We start from the raw sequence: 25,383 nt of genomic DNA on the forward strand, positions 1-25,383 counted from the left end.
GGCACCAGCACAGGTGTATTTTCGGGGCGGGATCCACCCGCCCCCGCGATTGCCACGGAGCTGTAGAGCCCCCGAGCCCCCCGCCGCGGGCACGGCCCCGGCACAGCGGGGGGAACAATATTAACAATATTAACAGCAAATTCGGGGGGCCCGGGGGGGGGGGGGGCGCGGGGCCGCTCAGCCGAAGGGACCCTTGACGTTCTTGGGCTGGAAGAGCGGCTGCTCCATGGGCACGGCCCCCAGGCACTCGGCGGGGCTGCAGTGCCCCGTCTTGCCCGGCTGCCCCGTGGCACCGGGCGGGCCGGGGATGCCGGGGATGCCCTGCTGGCCCACGGGGCCCGGGGGACCCATCTTGCCGTAGCCTGGTGGCCCTTGGGGACCTGGAAGAGATGGAGTGAAAGAAAGGTGGGGTGGCGCGGTGAGGGGGTGGCAGCGAGGCCCGGCGTGGGGCTGGGGGCTCACCTGGGGGTCCCGGGGGGCCGCTGTCCCCCATCAGCCCCACACCTTTCTCGCCCTTCTCTCCTTTGGCACCCGGCTCACCTGGGGGAGAGGAGGGGTGAGATCATGGCACAGCCACAGCATCCCGGTGCCAGGGACACTGGGAACAGCCCAGGGATACTGGGAATGTCCTGGGGACACTGGGGACAGCCCAGGGATACTGGGAACAGCCCAGGGACACTGGGAATGTCCTGGAGACACTGGGAACAGCCCAGGGATACTGGGAATGTCCTGGGAACACTGGGGACAGCCCAGGGACACTGGGAATGTCCTGGGGACACTGGGAACAGCCCAGGGGACACTGGGAACAGCACAGAGACACTGGGAACGTCCCTGGGACACTGGGAACACTCCAGGGGACACTGGGAATAGCCCAGGGATACTGGGAATGTCCTGGGGACACTGGGAATGTCCTGGGGACACTGGGAACAACCCGGGGACACTGGGAATGTCCTGGGGACACTGGGAACACTCCAGGGGACACTGGGAATAGCCCAGGGACACTGGGAATGTCCTGGGGACACTGGGAACAATCCGGGGACACTGGGAACAACCCGGGGACACTGGGAATGTCCCGGGGACACTGGGAATGTCCCGGGGACACTGGGAATAGCCCAGGGACACTGGGAATGTCCTGGGGACACTGGGAACAGCCCAGGGACACTGGGAACACCTCAGGCACTTCGAGGACACGATGGGGACCACTGAGAGCAGCCAGAGACACTTGGAACACCCCAGGGACACCGGGAATGTGATGGGGACAACAGGAACACCCCAGAGACACCGGGAAATAGCCCTGGAAAATACCCCAGGGACATCGGGAAGGTCCTGGGGGCATCCCAGGGACCATGGGAACACCCGGGGCGGGGGGGGCACACGTACCCCGCATGCCCGGCACGCCCTGCCGCCCCTCTCTGCCGATCTGTCCCGGCATCCCCGGGGAGCCGGGGGGTCCCGGCCGGCCGGGCAGCCCGTCCTTCCCGGGGGGACCGGGCCTGCCCGGGGACGCCACCATCTCCACCGGGAAGTGCAGCCGGGAGGTGTAATACGCCATCCGCTCTGCGGGGGACACGAGCGAGCTCAGCCGGAGGGGACAGGGCGGGGACACCGGGAGGGTCCCCGGGACTCGTCGCCTCGTCGCCACCCCCCCTCCCCGTTACCGTCAAACATCTTGTTCAGCTCCTGCCGGATGAACCTCTTGACCTCGTCGTAATTCACCACATCTCCCTGCGGGGACACGAGGGGACACGCGAGGGGCCACGGCCACCGCGCCCCGCCACGGGGACAGCGTCCTGCCCCCCCCCCCGACGCGGCCACCCCTCCTTACCATCATCCCCGGGGGTCCCGGTAGGCCGGGGCTGCCCGCGGGGCCCGGCGAGCCCGGGGGTCCCCTCTCTCCCGCGGGTCCCCGCGGCCCCACGAGCCCCATGGAGCCGCTTTTGCCCGGCCCCCCGGGCATTCCGGCTCTGCCCTTCTCCCCGGGGTACCCCCGCTCGCCGGGGGCTCCAGCGTCACCCTGCGGACACCAAAGGTCAGTCCTGGCGTGCCGGCACAGCCGTGGCACGGCGCGGTGGCACGGCCAGGTGGCACAGCCTCACCTTCTGTCCGGCCGGGCCCGCAACGCCCGGTTTTCCTGGGGGTCCCTGGAAAACAGGAGCAGCGTGACCCCACCCTGGGGACACCCTGGCCAGGCCAGAGGATGACAAAATCCGCCGCCGCGTCCAGCGGGGCAGGAAGGCTCCGGAGAACCCTGCTCACCTCCTTCCCAACGGGTCCGTCCGGTCCCTGCTCTCCCTGCGGGGTCAAAGAGGGGCAGCGTGAGGTGGTGGCACCACGGGGCCACCCCCCGAGGTCGCCACGCTCCGGGGTACAGGGTCCTGCTGCACTCACCGGTGGTCCCGGGTGTCCCGGGGGTCCCGGCTGTCCTGGCATTCCCGGCAGACCCCGCTCGCCCACGGAGCCGCGCTCGCCCTTCAGCCCCTGCGCGGAGGAGGGAGCGGGAGGATCGGGGGATCCCAAACCCGCTCATCCCCACCCCAAAGCCCCGAGCGAGGGCTCCGGCCCCGGCAGTACTCACCACCCCAGCGAGGCCAGCGGGACCCGGCTGCCCCGGGCTGCCAGGGGGACCCTGGGGACAGAGACAGGGGGGTCACGGGCGATGTCCCCACTCCCTGCACCAAAGGGATCCCCGCTGTGATCCCCCCCCTCCATCGTGGGGGCAGCTCCAACTTACGATCAGCCCTGGGGGTCCCTGCCGGCCTTGGGGTCCCATGGGTCCGGGGTCACCCTGAGGAAGGCAAGGTGAGGAGGAGGAGGAGGAAGGGGGGGGGTGGTGACGAGGAAGGCGGGGGTGGTGACAAAGGGGTGCCCAGGGGTCGCCCAGCTCACCTCGGCTCCCGGCCGGCCCGTGCTCCCCGGGGGGCCGGGCTTGCCGCAGTCACCCTAAAAGGAGGAAGGGACATCACGGGCAGAGCAGTGAGCGGCTTCTCTGGCCAGGCCCGAGGTCCTTGGCGATGTCACCGGCCAGTGTCACCATCGCTCACCTTCGGTCCTGGGAGCCCTGGGTGTCCTGTCTTGCCCTTGAAGCCCTGGAGAGAGAGCAAAGAGCTGGGTGGGGGTCCCAGGGTGCCACCGCCCGCAGCTCGGTGTCCCCAGGAGCACCTGAGGGGACAGTCCCGGCTCAGGGCACCCCGGCTTGGCTGCAGGGACGTGCCAGGCACGGAGCAGCAGGGAGGGGTGACAAAGAGGACTGTCACTCACCGGAGGACCCATCATCCCTGGTGGCCCGGGGGGACCGGGGTCACCCTGGGGAGAAAGAGACACGGGTTGGGGGTGTCCTGGGGGGGGTTGCAGGAAAAACCCGGGGTTCACTCTGGGTTCCAGCAAAACCCAGAGAGCCCCGGAGCCTCACCCTCAGCCCTGGCTTGCCATCCTTGCCATCCAGTCCTTCCAAGCCAGCAGGGCCCTGTGGGGACAAGGTGACAGTGACAGAGGGAGGTTTGCACTGGGGAGCTCTGGGGGTCCCTGAGGGGCTTGCTCAGGGCACCCCGGGCCATGGGAACAGACCCCAGGGAATGGGAACAGATCCCTGGGGATTGGGAACAGATCCCGGGGAAATGGGAACAGACCCCCGGGAATGGGAACAGACCCCAGGGAATGGGAACAGACCCCAGAGAATGGGAACAGATCCCTGGGGATTGGGAACAGATCCCGGGGAAATGGGAACAGACCCCAGGGAATGGGAACAGGTCCCTGGGAATGGGAACAGATCCATGGGAATGGGAACAGATCTCTGGGGATGGGAATAGATCTCTGGGAATGGGAACAGGTCCCTGGGGATGGGAACAGATCCCGGGAAATGGGAACAGACCCCAGGGAATGGGAACTGGTCCCTGGGGATTGGGAATAGATCCCGGGAAATGGGAACAGACACCAGGGAATGGGAACAGATCCCGGGAAATGGGAACAGACCCCAGGGAATGGGAACAGACCCCAGGGAACGGGAACAGCCAGTGGTGCTCCCAGGAGCACCCAAGGGTGACACATGGTGGGGCCATACCTGGATTCCCGGGGGTCCAGGGGGCCCGGGGGGCCCTGGCATCCCCGTGGGGCCTCGCACGCCCTCGCTGCCCTGCAAGAGCCACAGGAGGTCACAGGCACGGCCACCAAACCCCGCCACAGCCCGAGGGACAGGTGGGGACACCACAGAGCCCCTGGCACCTGGCCCTGGCACCTGGCCCTGGCACTGGCCCTGGCACCTGGCACCTGGCACTGGCACTCACCTTCTCTGCCACAGGCCCTGGTGGCCCAGCTGGACCAACCTTTCCTGGGAAACCAGGAGGACCCTAAAAAGGAGCGGGGTGTCGAGTGAAGGGGGGATCCCAGCCCGTAAATCCCGCTCTTTCCCGGCTTAATTTAATGGGATTGATGTGGGGCTGCTCCCTGCACCTCATCCCACTCGTAGAACCGCCTGTCCCCATCCCTGGCACTGTGGGGACACGGGGACACACAGCCAGGAATGGGGTCCATCTCCCAGGGTGCAGGAAGTCCCAGGGGGATTTACTCAGAATTCCCAGTGGGATTTACTCAGAATTCCCAGGGGGGTGTACTCAGAATTCCCACTCAGGTGGGATTTACTCAGAATTCCAAGTGGGGATTTACTCAGAATTCCCAGGGGGGTGTACTCAGAATTCCCAGGTGGGATTTACTCAGAATTCCCAGGGGGGTGTACTCAGAATTCCCGGTGGGATTTACTCAGAATTCCCAGGTGGGATTTACTCAGAATTCCAAGTGGGGATTTACTCAGAATTCCCAGGGGGGTGTACTCAGAATTCCCACTCAGGTGGGATTTACTCAGAATTCCAAGTGGGGATTTACTCAGAATTCCCAGGGGGGTGTACTCAGAATTCCCAGGTGGGATTTACTCAGAATTCCCAGGGGGGTGTACTCAGAATTCCCACTCAGGTGGGATTTACTCAGAATTCCAAGTGGGGATTTACTCAGAATTCCCAGGGGGGATGTACTCAGAATTCCCAGGGGGGTGTACTCAGAATTCCCACTCAGGTGAGATTTACTCAGAATTCCAAGTGGGATTTACTCAGAATTCCCACTCAGGTGGGATTTACTCAGAATTCCCAGGTGGGATTTACTCAGAATTCCCATGGGGGGGGTGTACTCAGAATTCCCAGTGGGATTTACTCAGAATTCCCAGGTGGGATTTACTCAGAATTCCAAGTGGGGATTTACTCAGAATTCCCAGGTGGGATTTACTCAGAATTCCCAGTGGGATTTACTCAGAATTCCCACTCGGGTGGGATTTACTCACCGGTGGTCCCGGGAAGCCAGGCTGGCCCTGGAAGCCCTGAGGACAGACAGGAGCTGAGCTGGACCCCACAGCCCACGGGGGTCCTGGGGGTCCTGTCCCCTTTGGGGACACTCACCTGATCCCCCTTCTCTCCGGCGCTTCCCGGGAGCCCGCGCTCGCCCCTGGGACCCTGCGGAGAGACGGGATGGGGTGGTGGGAGCACCCCAAAACCCCCTCCCAGCCACCCCCATCCCTCCCCACAGCCCCCAGGGTGGGCACCTACCGCTGGCCCCACGGGACCGGGCAGCCCATCCACGCCGGGGGGTCCCTGGGAAGGACGGGAATAGGAGCAGGTGGAGGCGGCTGGGAGGTGCCAGCCCCGGTGCCCACGGAGAGGGGGCACCTGGGGGAGCCCCCGGCCCCACTGCGCCCCCCGAGCGGGGCCCTGAGGGACTCACCAGCTCCCCTTTCTCTCCCGGGGGGCCCACGTAGCCTCGCTCACCCTTGCTGCCCTGGGGAAGGAGGGACAAGGGGGCACACGGGGCATGGGTGGGATTTGGGGTACAGGTGGGATTTGGGGTACGGGTGGGATATAGGGTATGGGTGGGATTTGGGGTACAGGTGAGATTTGGGGTACGGGTGGGATATAGGGTATGGGTGGGATTTGGGGTACAGGTGAGATTTGGGGTACAGGTGGGATTTGGGGTACAGGTGGGATTTGGGGTACCGGTGGGATGTGGGGCATGGGTGGGATTTGGGGCATGGGTGGGATTTGGGGTACAGGTGGGATATGGGGCATGGGTGGGATTTTGGGTACAGGTGGGATTTGGGGCATGGGTGAGATTTGGGGCATGGATGGGATTTTGGGCATGGGTGGGATGTGGGGTACGGGTGGGATTTGGGGCATGGATGGGATGTGGGGTGCAGGTGGGATATGGGGTACCGGTGGGATTTCAAGTATGGGTGAGATATAGGGTATGGGTGGGATTTCTGGTACAGGTGGGATTTGGGGCATGGGTGGCACCTGGGGCATGGATGGGATGTGGGGTACGGGTGGGATTTGGCGTATGGGTGGGATTTGGGGCACGGATGGGATTTTGGGCATGGGTGGGATTTGGGGCATGGGTGAGATTTGGGGTACGGGTGGGATTTGGGGTACGGGTGGGATTTGGGGCATGGGTGGGATTTGGGGTACGGGTGGGATTTCGGGTACAGGTGGGATTTGGGGCATGGGTGGGATGTGGGGAACAGGTGGGATTTGGGGCATGGATGGGATTTGGGGCATGGGTGGGATTTGGGGTACCGGTGGGATATGGGGCATGGGTGGGATGTGGGGAACAGGTGGGATTTGGGGCATGGATGGGATTTGGGGCATGGGTGGGATATGGGGTACGGGTGGGATTTGGGGCATGGATGGGATTTTGGGGCATAGGTGGGATCTGGGGGTATTGGTGGGACATGGGACAAGGATGGGATATGGGGTATGGGTGGGATTTGGGGCATGGGTGGGATTTCGAGCAGGGATGGGATTCGGGGCAGGGATGGGATTTGGGGCAGGGATGGGACATGGGGCAGAGAAGAGGGGACATGGGGACACAGGCCGAGCACGCTCAGGGTGCAGATGGCCGTGGCGTGGATGAGCAGGGCGCTGGGGATGTGTGGGGTGGGATTGGATGGGCAGGACAGGGACGATGAGCCCTGCAGGAACACGGCGCTCTGTGCCCACCAGGGTGCCCCCACTGTGACATGGGGGGGGGTCTCAGTCAGCCCCAGGAGGGCCTTGGGGACCCCCTGAGGGGGCTGGGGGCTGGCAGGGGCTGCCTGGTCCCCCCAGTACTCACAGGAAGGCCGGGGGGCCCTGTGGCCCCGGGGTAGCCGGGTTGTCCTGGAGGTCCCTGTGTGTGAGGGTGATGCCACTTGAGCCACCTGCAGCGCCCCAGCCAGGTGCCACCCCCCCCTCCACGGGCCACCAGTGTCCCCCTGGCCCCACAGCACTCACCGGCTCCCCTTTGGCTCCGGCGAGCCCCGCAGGGCCACGTTCCCCTTGGAGACCCTTTGTGGGGAGAAGAGAGGAGATGCAAGGGGGGTCTCAGCTGGCAGCAGGACCTGGGCACAGCCCGTGGGGTCTGTGACCTCTGCCAGCCTGCCGGGACCCTGCCTGGGCCCCCTCCACCCCTGCAGGCACCGGCCTCAGTGCCCAGGCGTGGTGGGGACGCTCAGACCCTGGTGCCACGGAAATCTCACCCCTGGGGGGCTGCGTGGGGTGCCCAGCTCTGGCTGCAGCCCCCCAGCTCCAGCCTGGCGCCCCCCGTCCTCCCAGGGTGACACGGGGACAGCCCGGAGCGCCACGGGGGACCTCCGGGGTGGGTTAGTGGGGTGACGTGGTGCCGAGGTGACAGAGAATGACAGGACACGCTGGCACACGGCAGAGCACGGCCCACAGAGAGCCCCAGGGAGCCCCAGAGGGGCCGCGGGGTGACGGTGACATTAGTGGACGAGGGGACACGAGCGGGAGCGCAGGATCCTCCGAGAGCCGCCGGCACAGCCCCACCACCAGCTCCTGTGGGGAGCGAGCGGGGTGGGAGCAGGAGGGTGGAGGTGAGGATGAAGATGGAGATGGAGATGAAGATGGTGGTGGAGGCTGAGCGACCACACAGGAGCGACCAGAGGAGGAGGAGGAGGAGGAGGAGGATGAGCCCCGGCCACACACGGGATCCTCCTGGTCCCCACGAGGGGTGTCCCTGGTGACCATCAGGGCAGCTGTGACGGGTCACCCGGCCCAGGTGGCAGCTCCCTGGCACACCTGGAGCCGCGCCAGGTCCCGCGGCGCCGAAGGGACCCGGCAGGGCGGCGGGTGGCAGCGCCAGGTCCCCGAGCTGAGGAAGACCATCCCCAAATCCGGGTCCGCCGGGACCCCCTGCTTTGGGATGGAGGAGCGGGAATGGCAGGATGGAGATGGAGTGGAAGGGGAGGGGCGGCTGTGCTGCGGCTGTCCCGGCGGGACAGGGGACAGGGGACACGGCCAAACCAAGCGGCAGCGACACAAGGGCACAGAGCGGAGCCGTGCTGGGTTCTTACGGGCAGTCCGGGTGCGCCCGGCGTTCCAGGAAAGCCTGGGGGGCCCTGAGGGGAGAAACAGGGAGGTCACAGCTTGGAAAAGGCGCTGGGGAGCCCGGCCTGAGCCCTGGGGGTGCCACAGGGCTCCTGCTCCACCTCCGGGCTGGCAGCAGCGTCACCTCCTTCTCCAGCCTCCGCGGGGACATCCGTGCCGTGTCACACCTGCGCCTCGCCACGGCCGCAGGGCAAGCTGCCAGGCCCCTTTGGCAACCTGCTTTGAGGGGCTCCGAGCCCCCCAGAACCCCCCCCCAGCCCGGGCAGGGCTACTCACGATGGGTCCGGGTGGTCCTGGAGGTCCGCGCAGCCCTGGGGAGCCCTGGTGGGGAGGGATGGGGGTGCCAGGTGTGACCGCCGAGGTGGGGACAGCCCCGAGGGGCAGCACGGGACGTGCCCCAGCCCCCAGGAAGGGCTGGGGTGGCAGGAGAGGATGGGTCGGAGCTCACCCACCTGCTCTCCTCGCTCTCCTGGGATCCCTGGCGCTCCCGGCAGCCCGGGGTGACCCGCGCAGTCAGGGCTGTCACCCTGCGAGGGGTGGTGACACATCAGGACCCCGCGGTGGCTCTGCCACCCACGCTGAGCCCTGCCAGGAGCCTCCCCAAAGGCTGGGGGACAGTCCTGGATGCCCGGCAGGGACCACCCCTGAGGAGCAGGGGGTGGCACCAGGACACCAGCGTCACTCACCCGAGCCTCCTCCGCTCGCGGGAACTGGGCAAAGCACTGCGAGAAAAGGCCGGAGTCACCCAGCTGTGACAAAGGACGAGCCTGTCCCCCCTCCCCGGGATCCCCGCTGGGGCCGTGCCCGCGTTCCCAGAGCGGCCAGTGTCCCCAAAGCGCGTCCAGAGCGCGGCGCTTCCCCCAAATCCCACCAAACCCAATTCCCCGGGACTCGGGGGCGTCGCCCCAACCTCACCCCGCACGGCCAGGGGGTGTCGGGCGCCCAAATTCCCACCCAGAGCTGTGGGAATACTCACCCTGGCACAGTTCTCGCTGCCAGGGGCGCCTGGCATGCCCCCATCCCCCTTCTCCCCCTCCACTGCCCCGGGAGCTTCCAGGGCTGCCTGCAGCTGGGCACAGTCCCCGCAGAGAGTCTGGAAAGGGGCAAAAGGCGAGTCAGGGGTGGCCCTGAGGGGTCCCCCGGGGCAGGAGGGTGACCCCATCCCCACCCTCTCACCTTCAGCACCTCGATGTTCCTCTCAGCCATGACGGCCAGAGGTCCCTGGAAAGGAGGGAAGGGACAGAGGGAGGGATTGTCCCCGCCGTGGGGACAGGGGACAGAGGACGCTGCCAGGGCAGCTGGCACCACCTACCAGGTCTCCGGCCGGTCCAGGCAGTCCGGGCAAGCCGTTGTGTCCCGGCATTCCCTAAATCCAAGGGGAATATTTAAACCCCGCCCTAAAAGATGAGGACGGGCCCCGCTGTCCCATCGCTCACCTGGCGACCGGGGGCACCGGGCGGGCCGGGGGGGCCGGGAGCTCCGGGGGGGCCCTGCAAGACCCCAAAAAACAGTCAGAGAAAGGCGAGGGGTGAGCAGGGTGGCAGGGGCACGGCGGGGGCGGCACCGACCTGCGGGCCAGGCTGGGGCTGCCAGGACAAGCCGGTCCATAATCCCGGGGCTCCCTGAGGGTGAGAGAATCCGGGAGGGTGAAACGGGGCCGGGGGGTGCCCGTGAGGGTGGCACGGTGCCGGGGGTGGGGTGACACTCACCGGCATCCCGTTGTAGTTGGGGTCCTGGCGGGGGCTGGAGGGGCAGGAGCACTCCCCGGGGTCTCCCTGTGGGCACAGGGGGTGAGGGCAGGGCGGGTTTGGGGTGGCACGGGGGGCACGGCTGCACCCGGACCCCGACTCACCTTCTCTCCCCGGGCACCCTTCTCCCCCTGCCAGAGGAAAACAGAGATGGGCGTTAGGGGTGCCCCCCACCCACCGTGTGACCACCCACACCCCCCTGGCACCCCCCCCCCCCCGCACCTACCGGCTGCCCGCTGGAGCCGGGGAGCCCCCGCTGCCCCTCGGGGCCCTGCGAGGAAGAGGAGGGTGAGGAAACTGCCTGGCTCGGCCGGGATCAAGGTGCCAGCAGGGTGGCACTGCCCATCCCGGAGGGCAGGACCTACCGGTGGCCCTGTGACGCTGCTCCCTGGTGCTCCAGGGGGTCCCGTGGCACCTCTGGGGCCCGGAGATCCCTGCAGAGGAAGGACAGCAGGAATGGGGAGCACGGGGGGCACCGAGGGCTGGGGGACGCTCCCTTACCTTGGCACCTTTCTCCGCTGCCATCCCCGGGGGTCCCTGCGGTCCGGGGGGGCCCTGGGGGCAGGACAGGGTGTTGGTTCCCCCCAGGGAGGGGACAACGCTGTCCCCAGAGGCGCCACAAGCCACACAGAGGCTGGCAGGGGTGTGACCCCATCAGCCAGGGCCGGGCACCCCAAAACCCCACCCCAAACCCTACTCACAGGGGGTCCGGGGGGTCCGCTGCTCCCAGGGTCTCCCTGGGAAAAGCAGAGTGTGTGAAAGCCACCAGAGCCACCAGAGCCACCCACCTGGGGACAGCAGGGGACAGCACAGGCACCCCAAAACCCACCTGTGGTCCCGGCTGGCCGATCCCCCGCGGTCCTGGCTCACCCTAGGGACACAGAGGGGCAGTGAGGTGTCCCCAGGACCCCACACCCCACTGGGGACACAGAGGGGCACTGAGGTGGCCCCAGGACCCCACACCCCACTGGGGACACAGAGGGGCACTGAGGTGTCCCCAGGACCCCACACCCCACTGGGGACACAGAGGGGCACTGAGGTGTCCCCAGGACCCCACACCCCACTGGGGACACAGAGGGGCACTGAGGTGTCCCCAGGACCCCACACCCCACTGGGGACACAGAGGGGCACTGAGGTGGCCCCAGGACCCCACACCCCACTGGGGACACAGAGGGGCACTGAGGTGGCCCCAGGACCCCACACCCCACTGGGGACACAGAGGGGCACTGAGGTGTCCCCAGGACCCCACACCCCACTGGGGACACAGAGGGGCACTGAGGTGTCCTCAGGACCCCACACCCCACTGGGGACACAGAGGGGCACTGAGGTGTCCCCAGGACCCCACACCCCACTGGGGACACAGAGGGGCACTGAGGTGTCCTCAGGACCCCACACCCCACTGGGGACACAGAGGGGCAGTGAGGTGTCCCCAGGACCCCACACCCCACTGGGGACACAGAGGGGCACTGAGGTGGCCCCAGGACCCCACACCCCACTGGGGACACAGAGGGGCACTGAGGTGGCCCCAGGACCCCACACCCCACTGGGGACACAGAGGGGCAGTGAGGTGTCCCCAGGACCCCACACCCCACTGGGGACACAGAGGGGCACTGAGGTGTCCCCAGGACCCCACACCCCACTCACCTGCAGCCCCTTCGGCCCGGCAGGACCCTGCACCCCCGGCAGCCCCGGCTTCCCCTAAAACACAGCAGGGTCACCCCGAGTTCACGGCGCCACCGGGCGCTGTGGCCGTGGGGAGGGGACACTCACGGGTCTGCCTGGCTGGCCGGTGCCCGGCGGGCCCTGGTCCCCTTTGGGGCCGGGTTTTCCCGGGATGCCCACGGCGTCCGAGAGGTGCCCGAGCGCGGCGGGGCCGGGCTGGCACGCGTCTCCCTGCGGGGAGGGGACGGGAGAGGCGTGGAGGGGTGGGTGACACCGCAGCGGGGACAGCTGCCCGAAATGTGGGGCTCTCACCTTGTCGCCTTTGGGGCCGGCTGGTCCCCTGATGCCAGGCTCACCCGAGAGCCCCGGGACACCGGCCATGCCCGGCGTGCCCGGGTCCCCGGGGCTGCCAGCGTCGCCCTGGCAAAGAGAGGGGACAAAGCTGGCACGGGGAGGGAGGGGACACGGCACACAGAGGTCACAGCGCCCTCTGCCACCACTGACCCCCCCCCCCCCTCCCGCCGGGAGCCACCCCGAGCCCCTCTCACCTTCTGTCCCTTCTCGCCAGCCTCGCCGGGTCTGCCCTGGGGAAACGCAGGAACGGGTCAGGCTGCGGCATCCCCTCCCCAAAAAACGGGCACGGCGGGCACGGGGGGCACTCACCGCTCTGCCCGGGGGGCCACCAGGACCCCTTTCACCCGTTGGCCCCGGCACTGCCAGCACTGTCGCTGTCCCTTGGAGGGCTTGCGGGGTGGGAGGGCACGGCCCGCATTGCTCGCCCTGCGGAGGGACATCCCGGCTGGGAGGTGGCCTTGGGGACCGGGACATGGCGGGGGGCTCACGGCCCCCTGCCCTCCTCACCCCATGCCCTGGTCTCAGCAGGGACAGGGCAGGGACAGGGGTGTCCCCAGTGCTGCGCTCACCTTCTCTCCCTTGAGCCCCCGCACGCCTGGATCTCCCTTCTCTCCCGGGATTCCCTGCACCGAGAATCCCCAGCAGGAGTGACACCGCGGTCCCCAAACCTCGGCTCTGACACCCCTGAGCCCCCAGACCCCTCCCGCACCCCCCTGGGCCCCCACAATGTCCCCACTCACCGGTCTGCCCGTGGGTCCCACGTGGCCACTGTCCCCCTGAAACGGAGCAGGGACAGGGGCAGGGCCAGGACCAGAATTAGGCTCAGGATCAGCCAAGCCTGCCCCGCCCCCATGGGACGTTCCAGCCATTCCCGCTCCCCCCAGGGGCGTCCAAAGGGGGCGGGGGTCGCTCACCTTGTCACCCTTGATCCCGGCCAGCTCGGACAGCCCCACCTGGCCCTGCAGGACACCCACGTGGTCACCCACAGCACCCCAGGGTGTCACCCCGCCGTGGGACGAGGGGGGTGTCCCACCCGGGGGTCCCACCCCGCTACTCACCGGCAGCCCCGGCTCCCCCTCGAGGCCCTCGGCGGGGCCGCGGCGCAGCGCGGCGAGGACGCGGAGATCGCAGGGCTGGCACGAGTCCCCCTGGGATGGCAGCAGGGGACAGCTCAGGGGCTGCAGTGGCCGAGCTGGGGGTGGCATGGAGGGTCACACACTCACCTTGTCGCCTTTCATCCCCTGGATGCCGGGATCGCCCTGGGAAGGAAAAGCAGGAGCTGGGCGCTGCTCGGTGTCCCCCAGCTGGAGCTGGGGACAAGCCAGCCCAGCCCGTGTCACCTACCCTGTCCCCTTTGGGTCCCGCGGGGCCGGGTGTGTCCTGGGAAGGGGGAAACAGAGGGAACATCAGGGGTGCTGAGGTGACACCGCTCTGCCCCCCAGCCCACCCATCCGCGGGCTCAGACTCACCGAGACCCCGTCCCTGCCGGGCGCTCCGGGCTCTCCCCGCGCTCCCGGCTTGCCGGGAATTCCGACGGCGCCGAGCGTCCCCTCGGGGACAGTGGGACACACCTCGCACGGCTCGCCCTGCCCGGTGGGAGCGGTGACACAGAGGCTGGGGCTCTGCGCGGTGGCCCCCTGGATGTCCCAGGTAGCCCCAAGGCCGGGGGATGTGCCCGTGACCACCGTGTCACCGCGCCCACCGTGTCACCGCGCCCACCGTGTCACCGCGCCCACCGTGTCACCGCACCCACCTTGTCTCCTTTCGGCCCCAGCACACCGGGAAGACCCTGCGGGAGCAAAGTGGGGACGGGGCTGCTTCAGGGAGGCCACGGCGTGCCCCATCAGTGCCACCCAGCACGCTCAGCTGGCCACCAGCCCCGTCACGGGGCGATCCCGGCCCCGAGAGACGCTCCCGCTTTTCCCAAAGCCCTCTCGGCTCCCGATTTCCCAAAGCACTCTCAGCTCCCGCTTTTCCCAAAGTTCTGTCCGTTCCTGCTTTTCCCAAAGCTCTCTCGGCTCCCAATTTCCCAAAGCCCTCTCAGCTCCCTGTTTCCCAAAGCCCTCTTGGCTCCTGCTTTTCCCAAAACCCTCTCGGCTCCCTGTTTCCCAAAACCCTCTCAGCTCCCGCTTTTCCCAAAACCCTCTCGGCTCCCTGTTTCCCAAAACCCTCTCAGCTCCCGCTTTTCCCAAAACCCTCTCGGCTCCCGGTTTCCCAAAGCCCTCTTGGCTCCTGCTTTTCCCAAAGCCCTCTCAGCTCCCAGTTTCCCAAAGCTCTCTCCGTTCCTGCTTTTCCCAAAGCCCTCTCGGCTCCCGGGCTCGGATCCCGGCACCTCTCCGGCCAAGCAGCCCCAACCCCGAGCCAAAAACCCGGCCCTGACCCCGGCTTTGTCTCCCGGTTCCTGCTACTCACGGGTGTCCCAGGCGATCCTCCGGGTCCAGGAGCTCCCGGGCTGCCCTGGAGCCAGAGATGGGAAATGCTGAGCTCAGCAAGGGGCAGCACCGCAGCCCTGGGGACCCCGGGACACCCCTGTCCCCCCGGGGGTGTCCTGCCCCCCCAGGCCTGGTCCTTGGGCCACCCAGAGCGGTTGATGGCTCCAGCTCAGCCCTGGTGGATCCAGCTCTGTTTGGGATTCCCAGCACAGCCCCCCGCCCTGCCAGGCCTGCTCTGGGCACGGGGGGGCACCTGGGACCCCTTTCCCTGCACTCACCTTCTCTCCCTTTGGACCCGGGGGGCCACCGGGGTCACCCTGAAAGGGACAAAGGGCGGTGTTAGCCCTGCTGGGGTGCCCTGGCCAGCCAGCTCTGGCTGTGGGGTGGCACCTCGCCCCCGCCATGGCGGTGCCCACCATGGGGACACCACCTTGGCACAGGGGTCCTCACCGGCTTCCCTGGAATGCCAACCCCCGGAGAGCCTGGCTTGCCCGGGGGTCCTGGTTCACCGGCCAACCCCTCCGGTCCCACGAGGCCGGGGTCACCCTGGAGGACAATGAGCGGGGGAGGTGGCAGTGCTGGCAGTGCCACCAGGTGCCCCATCTCCCACCTGTCACCTCCAAACCCCCAGGTACCTTCTGGCCCTTGGGCCCCACCACGCAGATCTCTCCGGGCCGGCCCTGCCGGGAGGGGAGTGGGGTGTGAAGGCTCCTGTGGGCAGACCCCTCTGGCCTGGGGCATGCCCAGGGGTGCCCAGGTACCCCCCCAGGACTACTCACATCACGCCCTGGGCGCCCTGGCTTGCCCTGCAGTCCCCCATCGCCCTTCTCACCCTTCTGGCCCTGCAGGACAGACAGATGTCACCTTTGGCGTCACCTCTAGTGCCACCTGTGGTGTCACCCAAGCTGCCCGGGTTGGTACTGGCAGGTCCTGGCACCTCTGCCACCATCCCAGGTGTCCCTGCTGCCACGCCAGGGCCCACAGGTGGGCTGGACTCACCTTCTGCCCCTCAGTGCCAGCTGGCCCCGGGAGTCCCTGCACGGGAAAAACGGGACAAAACGGACCCTCATGCAGGGTCAGCTCCTGCTCCTTTCATGCCCACACGGAGCTGGACCCCCCCCCACCCCAGCCCAGGGCAGGGGGACCCCCGCAGTGTCCCCGCAGCTTGTCCCCAGTGTCACTTACCACCTGCCCACGCTGCCCCTTCTCACCCCGCGGCCCCTCGGCACACTGGGAGGAAGAGGAGGAGGAGGAGGAGGTGAGAGGAGAGGCAGGGATGGGGAGGGGGCTTTGGGGAGGGTTTGGGGAGGGGTCTCACCTGCACGGGGCCGCCGGGGTGGGTGCGCACACAGTCCATGCCCTGCGGAGGGGGGAGGTGGCTCAGGGACAAGGGGGGTCAGGGGCACCCCCAGGGCAGCGGGACCCCCGTGTGCCAGGGACCCCGCAGGGAGCGGCCCCCCAGCAGAAGGGGACAGGCCAGGGACACCAGGGACATCAGGGACAGGGACACCAGGGACACTCACACGGTCACCCTTCTCCCCTTTGCCACCGGCGGTGCCAGGGAGGCCCCGCTCGCCCTTGGTGCCCTGCAGGAGAGGGAGGGAGGGTGACAAACGGGCACAGGGTGGGGGATAAATGGGCACGGGGTGGGGGACAAACGGGCACAGGGTGGGGGATAAATGGGCACGGGGTGGGTCACAAACGGGCACAGGGTGGGGGACAAACGGGCACAGGGTGGGTCACAAACGGGCACAGGGTGGGTCACAAACGGGCACAGGGTGGGTCACAAATGGGCACAGGGTGGGGGACAAACGGGCACAGGGTGGGGGACAAACAGGCATAAGGTGGGGGATAAATGGGCACAGGGTGGGTCACAAACGGGCACAGGGTGGGTCACAAACGGGCACAGGGTGGGTCACAAATGGGCACAGGGTGGGTCACAAACGGGCACAGGGTGGGTGAAAAATGGGCACGGGGTGAGGGATAAATGGGCACAGGGTGGGGGACAAACAGGCATAAGGTGGGGGATAAATGGGCACAGTGTGGGGGACAAATGGGCACAGGGTGGGTCACAAACGGGCACAGGGTGGGTCACAAACGGGCACAGGGTGGGTGAAAAATGGGCACAGGGTGGGTCACAAATGGGCACAGGGTGGGTGCCCCACAGGCACAGGGTGGGGGAATAATGGGTACAGGGTGGGGGACAAATGGGCACAGGGTGAGGGACAAATGGGCACAGGGTGGGGGACAAACGGGCACAGGGAGGGGGACAGACACAGGGCGTCCCCACGTCCCTGTGTGTGCCCACAGCTCCTGGCAGGGATGCTGTGGCACAGCATTCCCACATTCCTGCTGGAGCTCTGGGTGTCCTGGGGGGTGACAAACCTACCTTTGGACCTGGGGGACCGAGGGTGACCTGTGGAGACAGGACAAAGGTGTCCCCAGAGGGCATGGGGGCTTCAAAAGGTGGCAGCAGCAGAGCCCTGAGCCCACCACGGTCCCCATTGTCCCAGCACTCTGTCCCCAAGTGCCACCATGGGGCACGAAGTGTCCCAGCCACCTGCCACCGCCCTGCCATCCCCCCACACCCCAGCCAGCGGTTGCTGTAGGAACGGGGCCACATCTGGAAAGGATCAGGGGCCTTCCAGATGTTGCAGGGCCAGGAGGAGCTGTGGGGTCGTGGGGGGCTGGTGACAGCAGCACGGTGGCTTTTGCCACCCCCAGCTCACAGCCCAGCCCGGCCAGCTCGGGGTGCCCGTGGCCAGTGCCACACTCACATTTCCTGATGCCATCTGGGGCGAGCAGGGAGGGCACTGGAAGGGACAGGGATGGAAGCTTGGCACGGGAGCTGGGATGGCCCCGTGCCACGCACGGCCCGTGGTACCCCAAAACCACAGAGCACCCAAAAGCCCAGAGCACCCAAACCCCACAGCACCCTCAAAACCCCACAGCACTCCCAAACCCCACAACACCCGAAACCCAGAGCACCCAAAACCCCACAACACCCCAAACCCCAGAGCATCCAAAACCCCACAACACCCTCAAAATCCCACAGCAGCCCAAACCCAGAGCACCCCAAACCCCACAGCACCCTCAAAACCCCACAGCACCCAAACCCCACAGCACCCTCAAAACCCCACAACACCCCAAACACAGAGCACCCCAAACCCCACAGCACCCTCAAAACCCCACAGCACCCCAAACCCAGAGCACCCAAACCCCACAGCACCCTCAAAACCCCACAGCACCCAAAACCCCACAACACCCCAAACCCCAGAGCACCCAAAAACCCAGAGCACCCAAAACCCCACAGCACCCAAACCCCACAGTCACTGCCCCGTTCCCCTGAGCACCCCAAAACCCCACAACACTCCCAAACCCACAGCACCCAAAACCCCACAACACTCCCAAACCCCACAGCACCCAAAACCCCAGAGCACCCAAAACCCCACAACACTCCCAAACCCCACAGCCACCGCCCCATTCCCCTAAGCACCCCAAAACCCCACAACACTCCCAAACCCAGAGCACCCAAAACCCCACAACACCCCAAACCCAGAGCACCCAAACCCCAGAGCACCCAAAACCCCACAACGCTCCCAAACCCCACAGCCACCGCCCCGTTCCCCTGAGCACCCCACACCCGTGGGGATCCCCCAGCAGCTTCTCCCGCCAGCCCCGGAGCTCCCCGGGCACGGGGAATTCCTGGGTGGAGCAGGGAAATGCCACCGGGGGAGGTGCCCTGGTGTCCCTGCGGATCTCTGGCCTGAGCCAAAGCAGCCCCCACGGGAGCGGGGACGTGGCTGCGTCCCCATGGCCTCCAGCCCCGCTCTGCAGCCCTGGGACACGGCCGTGCTGGGATGAGGGATCCCAGAGACGTTCAGGGATGAGGGACAGGAGCGCTGGAGACGTTTCCCAGCTCTGGCAACGCTCCGGAGACGCTCGGAGGGAACAAAGAGGCCCTTGGCCAGAGCTGGGATGGCTCCAGCGGCAGCACGGAGCCCGTGGGGCCTCGATTCCTGCTCGGGGGAGCAGAGCAGCCGCTCCTCCCGGAGCTCCCAAATGTGGCAGGGACAGAGCCAGCCTGGGCTGGGACAGCGGGTGGCACCCTGGGGTGGCACTGGAAGGGGAGCAGGGCCGGGACACGCTCACCTTTTCCTTGGGATCGTCCCTCGGGCTGCTCCTTCCCGAGGTTCTCCCCGGCTCCTGCAGGGAGGGAACAACACGTGGTGGGGCCTGCCTGGGTCATCCCAGCTCCCTCTCCATGAATCCTGGGTTGTCCTGCCCGGGCATCCAGGGAGGAGGCAGCGGTGGGACCTTCCTGTCCCTCATCCCCTCCGGCCACCGACGCCGCCCTCCCGAGCCTGGCACCGGGTGGGAAAAGTGAGGCAGGGATTTTCCAGGGGCTGGATCAAGGTGGGTGCACCGGGCCAGGCGTGGGATGGGGACTGGGATGGGACTGGGATGGGGACTGGGATGGGGATGAAGATGGAGATGGAGGTGATGGAGATGATGGAGGTGATGGAGAAGATAGAGGTGGAGGTGGAGATGGAGATGGAAATTATGGAGATGGAGATGATGGAGATGGAGGTGATGGAGATGGAGATGGAGACAGAGATGATGAAGATGGAGGTGGAGACAGAGATGGAGATGGAGATGGAGATGGAGATGGAGATGGAGATGATGGAGATGATGAAGATGAAGATGGAGGTGGAGACGGAGACGGAGGTGGAGGTGGAGGTGGAGGTGGAGATGATGGAGATGGAGATGACGGAGATGGAGATGATGGAGATGATGAAGATTAAGATGGAGGTGGAGACGGAGATGGAGATGGAGGTGGAGATGATGATGATGGAGATGATGATGAGGGAGATGGAGATGACGGAGATGGAGATGACGGAGATGGGGTCAGGGATGGGGACAGGATGGGGATGGAGATGGACACAGGGACCAGGACAGGCCCAGGGGTGGGGATGGGGACCAGGATGGGGCTGGGGATGGGGCTGGGGCCGGGGTGGTGCTGCCGGAGCTCACGGTGCCCAGCGGCTCCTCCAGGCAGAAGCAGCGGGTGAACACCCGGCCCTCGGGCTGCGGCACCATCTCGATGAGGTTGCTGCTCTGCATCACCTCCGCTTGCCGCCGAGTCTTGGGCGTTTCCGTCTGGCACTGCAGGGAGACAGCGGCGTCCTGGGGAAGCTGCCAGGGGACAGCCAGGACCGCGGGGACAGCCAGCACGGGGCGGTGACACAAAGGGGACAGACCTGCCCTCGCTGCGCCTCAGTTTCCCCTGCGCGGAAAACCCTGAGCGCGCACAGGGCAGTTCCAGGGTCCGGCTGGGGTTGGGGTGGGGGCTCAGGGGCACTCGGGGGCACTCAGGGACACTCGGTGACACTCACCCCGCTGGCTGAGATCTCGCAGCACCCCTCCTGCCTGGCCAGCTCGGCGTCGCAGTAGATCTGGGCTTGCTGGATGTCAAACTGCGGCGGGACGCGGGTGACAGGTCAGGGGCGGCCCTGACCCCGCGGGCGGGGCCGCCCCGACCCCGGGGCACTCACCCGGACCGGGGTGCCACGCACGGCGTCCAGCCCCAGGAAGGCGTTGCCCTCCGGGGCCAGCGCTCGCCGCGGTCCCAGCGGCTTGGAGGAGATGGAGGCGCAGTCCAGGTGCACGGACACGGCGTGGCCCTGCACGGCCACCACCACCTTGTGCCACCGCCCGTCGAACAGGGACGCCACGGCCTTGCCCGCGAAGACGGCGCCGACGAAGGTGGCCCCCGGAGCCCGGGCCTGGAACTCCAGGCTTCTCTCGGGGCCGTGCACGGACAGGGAGAGCTGGGCACAGAGGGGACAGCGCTCAGGGACGGCTCCTGGCTGCTCCTGGCGTGTCCTGCCACGTTCCCGGGGTGTACCTGGGGGTATCCCTGCCGGTCGGTGACCTGGAAGAGGTACCAGTGCTCCCCGGTGCTGTTCTTCTTCAGCAGCAAGGTGAGGACCAGGGTGAAGGTGGGGGGCAGCCCCCGGGGGAACACCTGCCTGTGGGGACAGCTGTTGGGGTGGCTGGACCCTACGGGGTGCTCTGGTACCACCGAGGCTGGTAGCACCCACTTTGAGGTGGCAGCAGCACCCCAACAACCCCCCCCCCCCCTCACCGCGGGTCCTGCCGTGATCTGTCCCCACTGGTGGCACCCCAGATGCCACCTCAGTGGATTCTGCCCCACACTGTGCACCCCAGCCCCTGCTGGCGTGGCTGCAGCGCCCAGGGCCGCGGTCTTATCCCAAAATCTTGTCCCTGGGGAGCCAGGAAATGCATCCATCATGCCCAAGGCGGCTGTGGCAGCTTTTCCCAGCCCGCCCACAGCCCATTCAACCACTGGAAAGATTTGCTCCGGGCTCTGCTCCGCTCCCGGCCTTGGCTCCACACCCGCGGTTTTCCAAACCACTGCTCTGGAGCTGAACCAAGGGATGGGGACGGGGACGAGGCCAGCGGTGCCCTCTGCTCTCCATGGGGCACGGGGACACCCTGACAGGGCACTGAGGTGGGTGGGCACCCATAGGATCTCACAGCCCGCGCTGTCCCCGTCTCCAGAGTCCCCAAGGCTGGGTTTGGGACGCCAGAAGCCCCCGGCCAAGAGCAACACCAGCCTGGAGCATCCACCATCCCTCCCGAAGCCATCCAAGGATTTGGCTGCCCAGGCTGGATCTCCTGGAGAGCCTCATGCCCGGCACAGCTCTGTGCCAGCCCCGGGGCGATGTGGGGACACGCCGCAGCCATTTCCTGCAGGAGCGGCTCCCGAGGACGTGGATCCGCTGCCACCCCACCACGCTGCAGCGTCCCCACCGTGGGCACCAGAGACGGAGGGGACAAGGGCCAGTCACCCTGTGCTCCCCCAGCAGCCCCCCCCCACACCCTGCTCAGAGCCTCTGGAGCTCGTCTGGACCGCAGAGCAGCCACAGAGCCCTGCTTGCACAAGGTTTGGCCACCACCCAGCGGAACGGGGCTTTACTTTCGAGGAGAAAGGTGTTGGGGCAGCCTCGGGGTCCCCAGTGTCCCCACGGGTGACACAGAGCTGCCTGGCATCCCTGGCACTCCCTGGCACGAGCTAAGGGCAAAGCCCACCCAGCTCCACCCAGACCCCAACTTTACAATCCCCAGGGATGGCCTGGAGGAGCTTTGGGCCACCTGAGGGTCACTCAGGGCCACCTCACGGGTCACCCGAGGCTACCTCACAGGTCACCCAGGGCCACTCACTGCGTGGGCTGGACCAGGGGCACGGTGCCCAGGCGCAGCACCACCGGCCCCCGGGCGCTGCGGATCTTTTTGACGGACGAGATCTTCAGCAGCTCGAACCTTTTAACCAGGTTAAAACCTGCAGGACAGAGCGGGGGACATGAGACCTGGCCCTGGGACAGGTGACAGTCCCCGGGCAGGTCACAGAGCCCAGCCCAGGGTGTCAGGGGATCCCTGAGAGGGTCTTTCCTTACCCGTGACATTCTCATACTTGTCCCCAGCCAGATCCTCGTCCCAGAGCTGCGGGCACAGCTCCCCTGTGAGGCAAACACATCGCTGTCACTGCAGCGTCCCCAGGAGCCGTGGGACAAGCAGGATGGGACCACACAGAGCTCCCCAAGCCCACGAGGGCCTCGGGGTGCTGCCAAGGGCAGACCAAGCAAACCCCACTCCCGGGAGCCGGGAGGAGGGAGGCTGGAACGCTCCAGGAGCAGCTCGGAGGGGACAAAGCTTCAGAGGGGACAGAGCTGGCCCTGCTGCCTCCCGCAGGTGAAATGCTTTCCCCAGCTCTGGCGTGTTTTGCCTCCAGACAGCCCCGCGGCTGGAATCAGCGTCAGGAGACTCGGCCGGGTGCCAGGGACACCCACAGTGCCACGGAGAGCTGTCCCTTCCTGTCCCAGCCGGGTGACAGCTCAGAGCCGGCGGCCCTCGGGGACAGGCGTGAGAGTTCAGCCGGAGGCTGAGGAGCAGGAAATGCCGTGTCAGGCGCGGTCACGGGGGGTGCTGCTGCTGTTTGCAAGGATAAATCAGGGCTCCGGCAGCACCGACCCACCTCCAGATGTGCCAGATGTTGGGAGGTGCGAGATAAAGGAGTAAACAAGGGGGTAGGGAGAGAGGGATTTGTTTTGTCTCCACGCAAACCGGCCCTGGAGCAGGATGGGCACCAAAGATTCTCCCAGCTCTTCCTTGGATGTTCCTGGGGGGTCTCTGCCCACCTCTGTCCAAGAGCTTGGCACCACTGTGGCTTGTGCCCCAGGCTGACCACGGGGCCAGCAGTGGTGTGGGGACATGCTCTGGGCCTGGGGACCCCAGCCAATGCCACGGCCGTGAATGTCACAGCCGGGGGCAGAGTCCCCTCCCGCCAGGCCAGGGGTCACCAAGGAGCATAAATCACCATAAATCACCCCAGTGCGAGCCCCTGGAAGCCTCTCCCAGCCCTGCTGCTGATCCCAAGGGAAAATCCCGCCTGTCCAACCCTCTGTGGCTCAGGAAAGGCCGGGACACGCGAGGCCACGCCGTGCCGGGCAGCAGGAGCGGGTGACAGTGACAGTGTGTCCCCTCCCGGGCAAACCCGGGCTCCCCCCGGGCCGAACCACCGCTCCACCCCCACCGAGCCTGATGCAAGCACGGTGTCGCTTCCAGCGGCTCCTCCCCTGGAGCCCGGGGCTCGTCCCACACCGGGAGCCACACGCAGGCCGGGGACACCCGGCAGAGCCGGGCTCAGCCATCGTCCCCCTGTCGCCAGCTGCGCGTGGACACCCCCCAGCCCTGCACCATGGTGTGGATCATGGCCAGACCTCTTCCCGACTCGCAGCTGGAGGCCAAACCTCCCTCGGGGGCTCCGTGCGTGCTCACCCTGCCCGGAGCGGTCCTGGCTCACCTGCCCCGCCCGGACCCGGCTCCAGCCGCGCTGCCGGGCGCCGCTGCCTTGGCTGCCAGCTGGCACCGGGTGTCCCCCGGCCGCAGAGTGGCCAAGCCCCATCCCTCCCTGCTGGCCTGCGGTGTCGGGGTGTCCCGGGCTGGCTCCCCGCAGCCGGGCTCGCTCGGCTCCACTCTCCCTGGCCCCTTGCCCACACGGGATGCTGAGCAAAGCCCCGGAGCTCAGTCTGGAGCCACCACTCCGGTCCTGGCACGTGGAGACCTGGCACAGCTCACCGTGTCTGCGGCCACCTCTGCTCTGCCATCCCTGGGTCTGACCCAGCTGTGACAGGGACGCGCGAGGAGGGAGGTGGCTCGCAAGCCCTCGCTCCTGGTGGTCCTTACCTTCTGCTGGCAGCAGCTCCTTCCCCTGGCAGACGCTGACGAGCCCGGCGAGTGCCAGGGCCCAGAGACCCCTCATGGTGCCCGTGGCAGAGGCTCAGGGCCCGCACGGCCACCTGCAAAAGGAGAGACCCCGGGATGGGCACCTGGTGGCCACCAGCCCATGAGGTTGCCCACACCGGGAAAGCCACCAGCATGGAGTGGCGCTGACCCTCCTGGCCACGGCTCGGCGATGTTTTGGGGGTCGGTGTGGCCCCCATCCATCTGCTCCGCACCCACCCCGAGCCTCAGCATCCCAGCATCCCTGCGTGTCAAAGGCCAGCACCCGGATTTACTCCAAACATTCGGGAATGCAATGGCTGAGGTTCCCCAGAGTGGAACCGGGCACCTCCTGCTTGCACCCACCCAGGAAGGTCTCACCGCCTCCCGTTTCATCTCCCGGTCCCGCGTGGATGCCGGGGTGTCCCTGCAGGTCACCCCGACCTGGCCTCCCTCCTGCTTCCTGCCACGAGGCAAGCTGGGGCTGCAGGCAGGGAGCCGGGGCCGGGACAGACCGGACACACTCGGCTCCGGGGGCTGCTGCCAGAGCGGGACGTGCAGCCCCCTTCTTCACCCCACGCACAGCCCCCGGGACCCCCGGCAGCGGGGCCACCCCTGCCCTGCCTGCTCGGGGCTCTCTCGCACCCCCAGCTCTCCCCAGGCTCCCAGCCCCCCTGTCCCGAGCCACAACCCCCTCACCGGTTGTCCCCTGTGCTGCCACCCGGCTCCGCTGGCCTGGCACCCGCCTGCGCCCACCCCTTCTGCCACCCCTGCACCCCCCCACGCCCCCCGCTCCGCTCCGCGGCTCCCCCCGCCCGCTCCCCGCCTTCCGTGCGCCGCACCCTCCGCACCGGCGGGTCCCCGCGGCCCCGGGGCGCGATTAACTCCGGTGGTTAACGGGGAATCCCCCCTCGTCCCGTCCCGCCGCAGGGCCGGGCTCCGCCCCCGGTGCGGGGCTGCCCGGGGCTCACCTGCGCGGGGCTCGGCGGGGACGGGGCTGTCCGGGGCGGGGGGGGGGGGTGCGGGACGCCGGGAACTCCGCCGCGGGACACCGGGAACTCCGCCGCGGGACACCGGGAACTCCGCCGCGGGACACCGGGAGCTGCCGCGCCGCCCCCGCCGCCTTCCCCGCCTCCCTCCGAGGGGAGCCCGAGCCGCCCCCCAAGCGCTGCCCGCCCTCCGCACCACCCCCCACCCCAACCCGGGGGGGGCCCGGGCCGCCGCCCGCCTTCGCATCCCCGCCCTTCTCCTCCTCCTCCTCCTCCTCCTCCTCCTCCACCCCCGGGCGCCTCCCCCGGCAGCGCCTCCCCTCCCTCCTTCCCCCCCTCCGTGTCACCCCGGCCCAGAAGAGGGGAACCCCAATCCCGGGGGAGGGGGGGGGGTGTATCCCATTCCCTGGCTGCCACCCCTGTGGAGCGGCTCTTCCTCCCCACACCCGCTGCTGGCACCGGTGGTGGCATCGCTGGC

General features: G+C 67.4%; 1 protein-coding gene across 2 annotated transcripts; it reads right to left on the minus strand.

Annotated features, from left to right (window-relative positions):
• COL16A1 (collagen type XVI alpha 1 chain) lies at window positions 1–24,965 on the minus strand. Of its 2 annotated transcripts, XM_053998891.1 has the most exons (71): window positions 24,888–24,965; window positions 23,881–23,993; window positions 22,092–22,154; window positions 21,859–21,976; window positions 20,519–20,642; window positions 20,166–20,441; window positions 20,007–20,087; window positions 19,645–19,776; window positions 18,763–18,816; window positions 17,388–17,423; window positions 17,000–17,026; window positions 16,134–16,196; window positions 15,929–15,970; window positions 15,796–15,840; window positions 15,610–15,645; window positions 15,390–15,452; window positions 15,246–15,290; window positions 15,061–15,156; window positions 14,889–14,927; window positions 14,591–14,635; window positions 13,932–13,967; window positions 13,648–13,764; window positions 13,523–13,558; window positions 13,402–13,437; window positions 13,237–13,326; window positions 13,093–13,137; window positions 12,919–12,954; window positions 12,748–12,801; window positions 12,488–12,604; window positions 12,373–12,408; window positions 12,137–12,244; window positions 11,933–12,055; window positions 11,807–11,860; window positions 10,992–11,033; window positions 10,864–10,899; window positions 10,664–10,717; window positions 10,528–10,596; window positions 10,389–10,433; window positions 10,267–10,293; window positions 10,124–10,189; window positions 9,983–10,036; window positions 9,851–9,904; window positions 9,727–9,780; window positions 9,591–9,635; window positions 9,391–9,507; window positions 9,101–9,136; window positions 8,867–8,941; window positions 8,691–8,735; window positions 8,381–8,425; window positions 7,302–7,355; window positions 7,144–7,197; window positions 5,761–5,814; window positions 5,586–5,630; window positions 5,439–5,492; window positions 5,324–5,359; window positions 4,281–4,343; window positions 4,058–4,129; window positions 3,410–3,463; window positions 3,259–3,303; window positions 3,042–3,086; window positions 2,887–2,940; window positions 2,732–2,785; window positions 2,576–2,626; window positions 2,389–2,478; window positions 2,257–2,292; window positions 2,097–2,141; window positions 1,826–2,014; window positions 1,659–1,725; window positions 1,381–1,557; window positions 463–540; window positions 1–380 (listed from the first exon to the last, which is right to left on the minus strand). In XM_053998891.1, exons 2-71 carry the CDS (start codon window positions 23,954–23,956, stop codon window positions 178–180), a joined length of 4,833 nt encoding a protein of 1,610 aa, XP_053854866.1. In that variant the 5' UTR covers window positions 23,957–23,993; window positions 24,888–24,965; the 3' UTR covers window positions 1–177. The 2 variants fall into 2 exon arrangements, with proteins under 2 accessions (XP_053854866.1, XP_053854867.1); XM_053998892.1 differs by lacking the exon at window positions 8,381–8,425.
• Between the last annotated feature and the right edge of the window lie 418 nt (window positions 24,966–25,383).

The sequence above is a fragment of the Vidua macroura genome, chromosome 25 (genome assembly GCF_024509145.1).
Source record: "Vidua macroura isolate BioBank_ID:100142 chromosome 25, ASM2450914v1, whole genome shotgun sequence".
Taxonomy (NCBI): domain Eukaryota; kingdom Metazoa; phylum Chordata; class Aves; order Passeriformes; family Viduidae; genus Vidua; species Vidua macroura.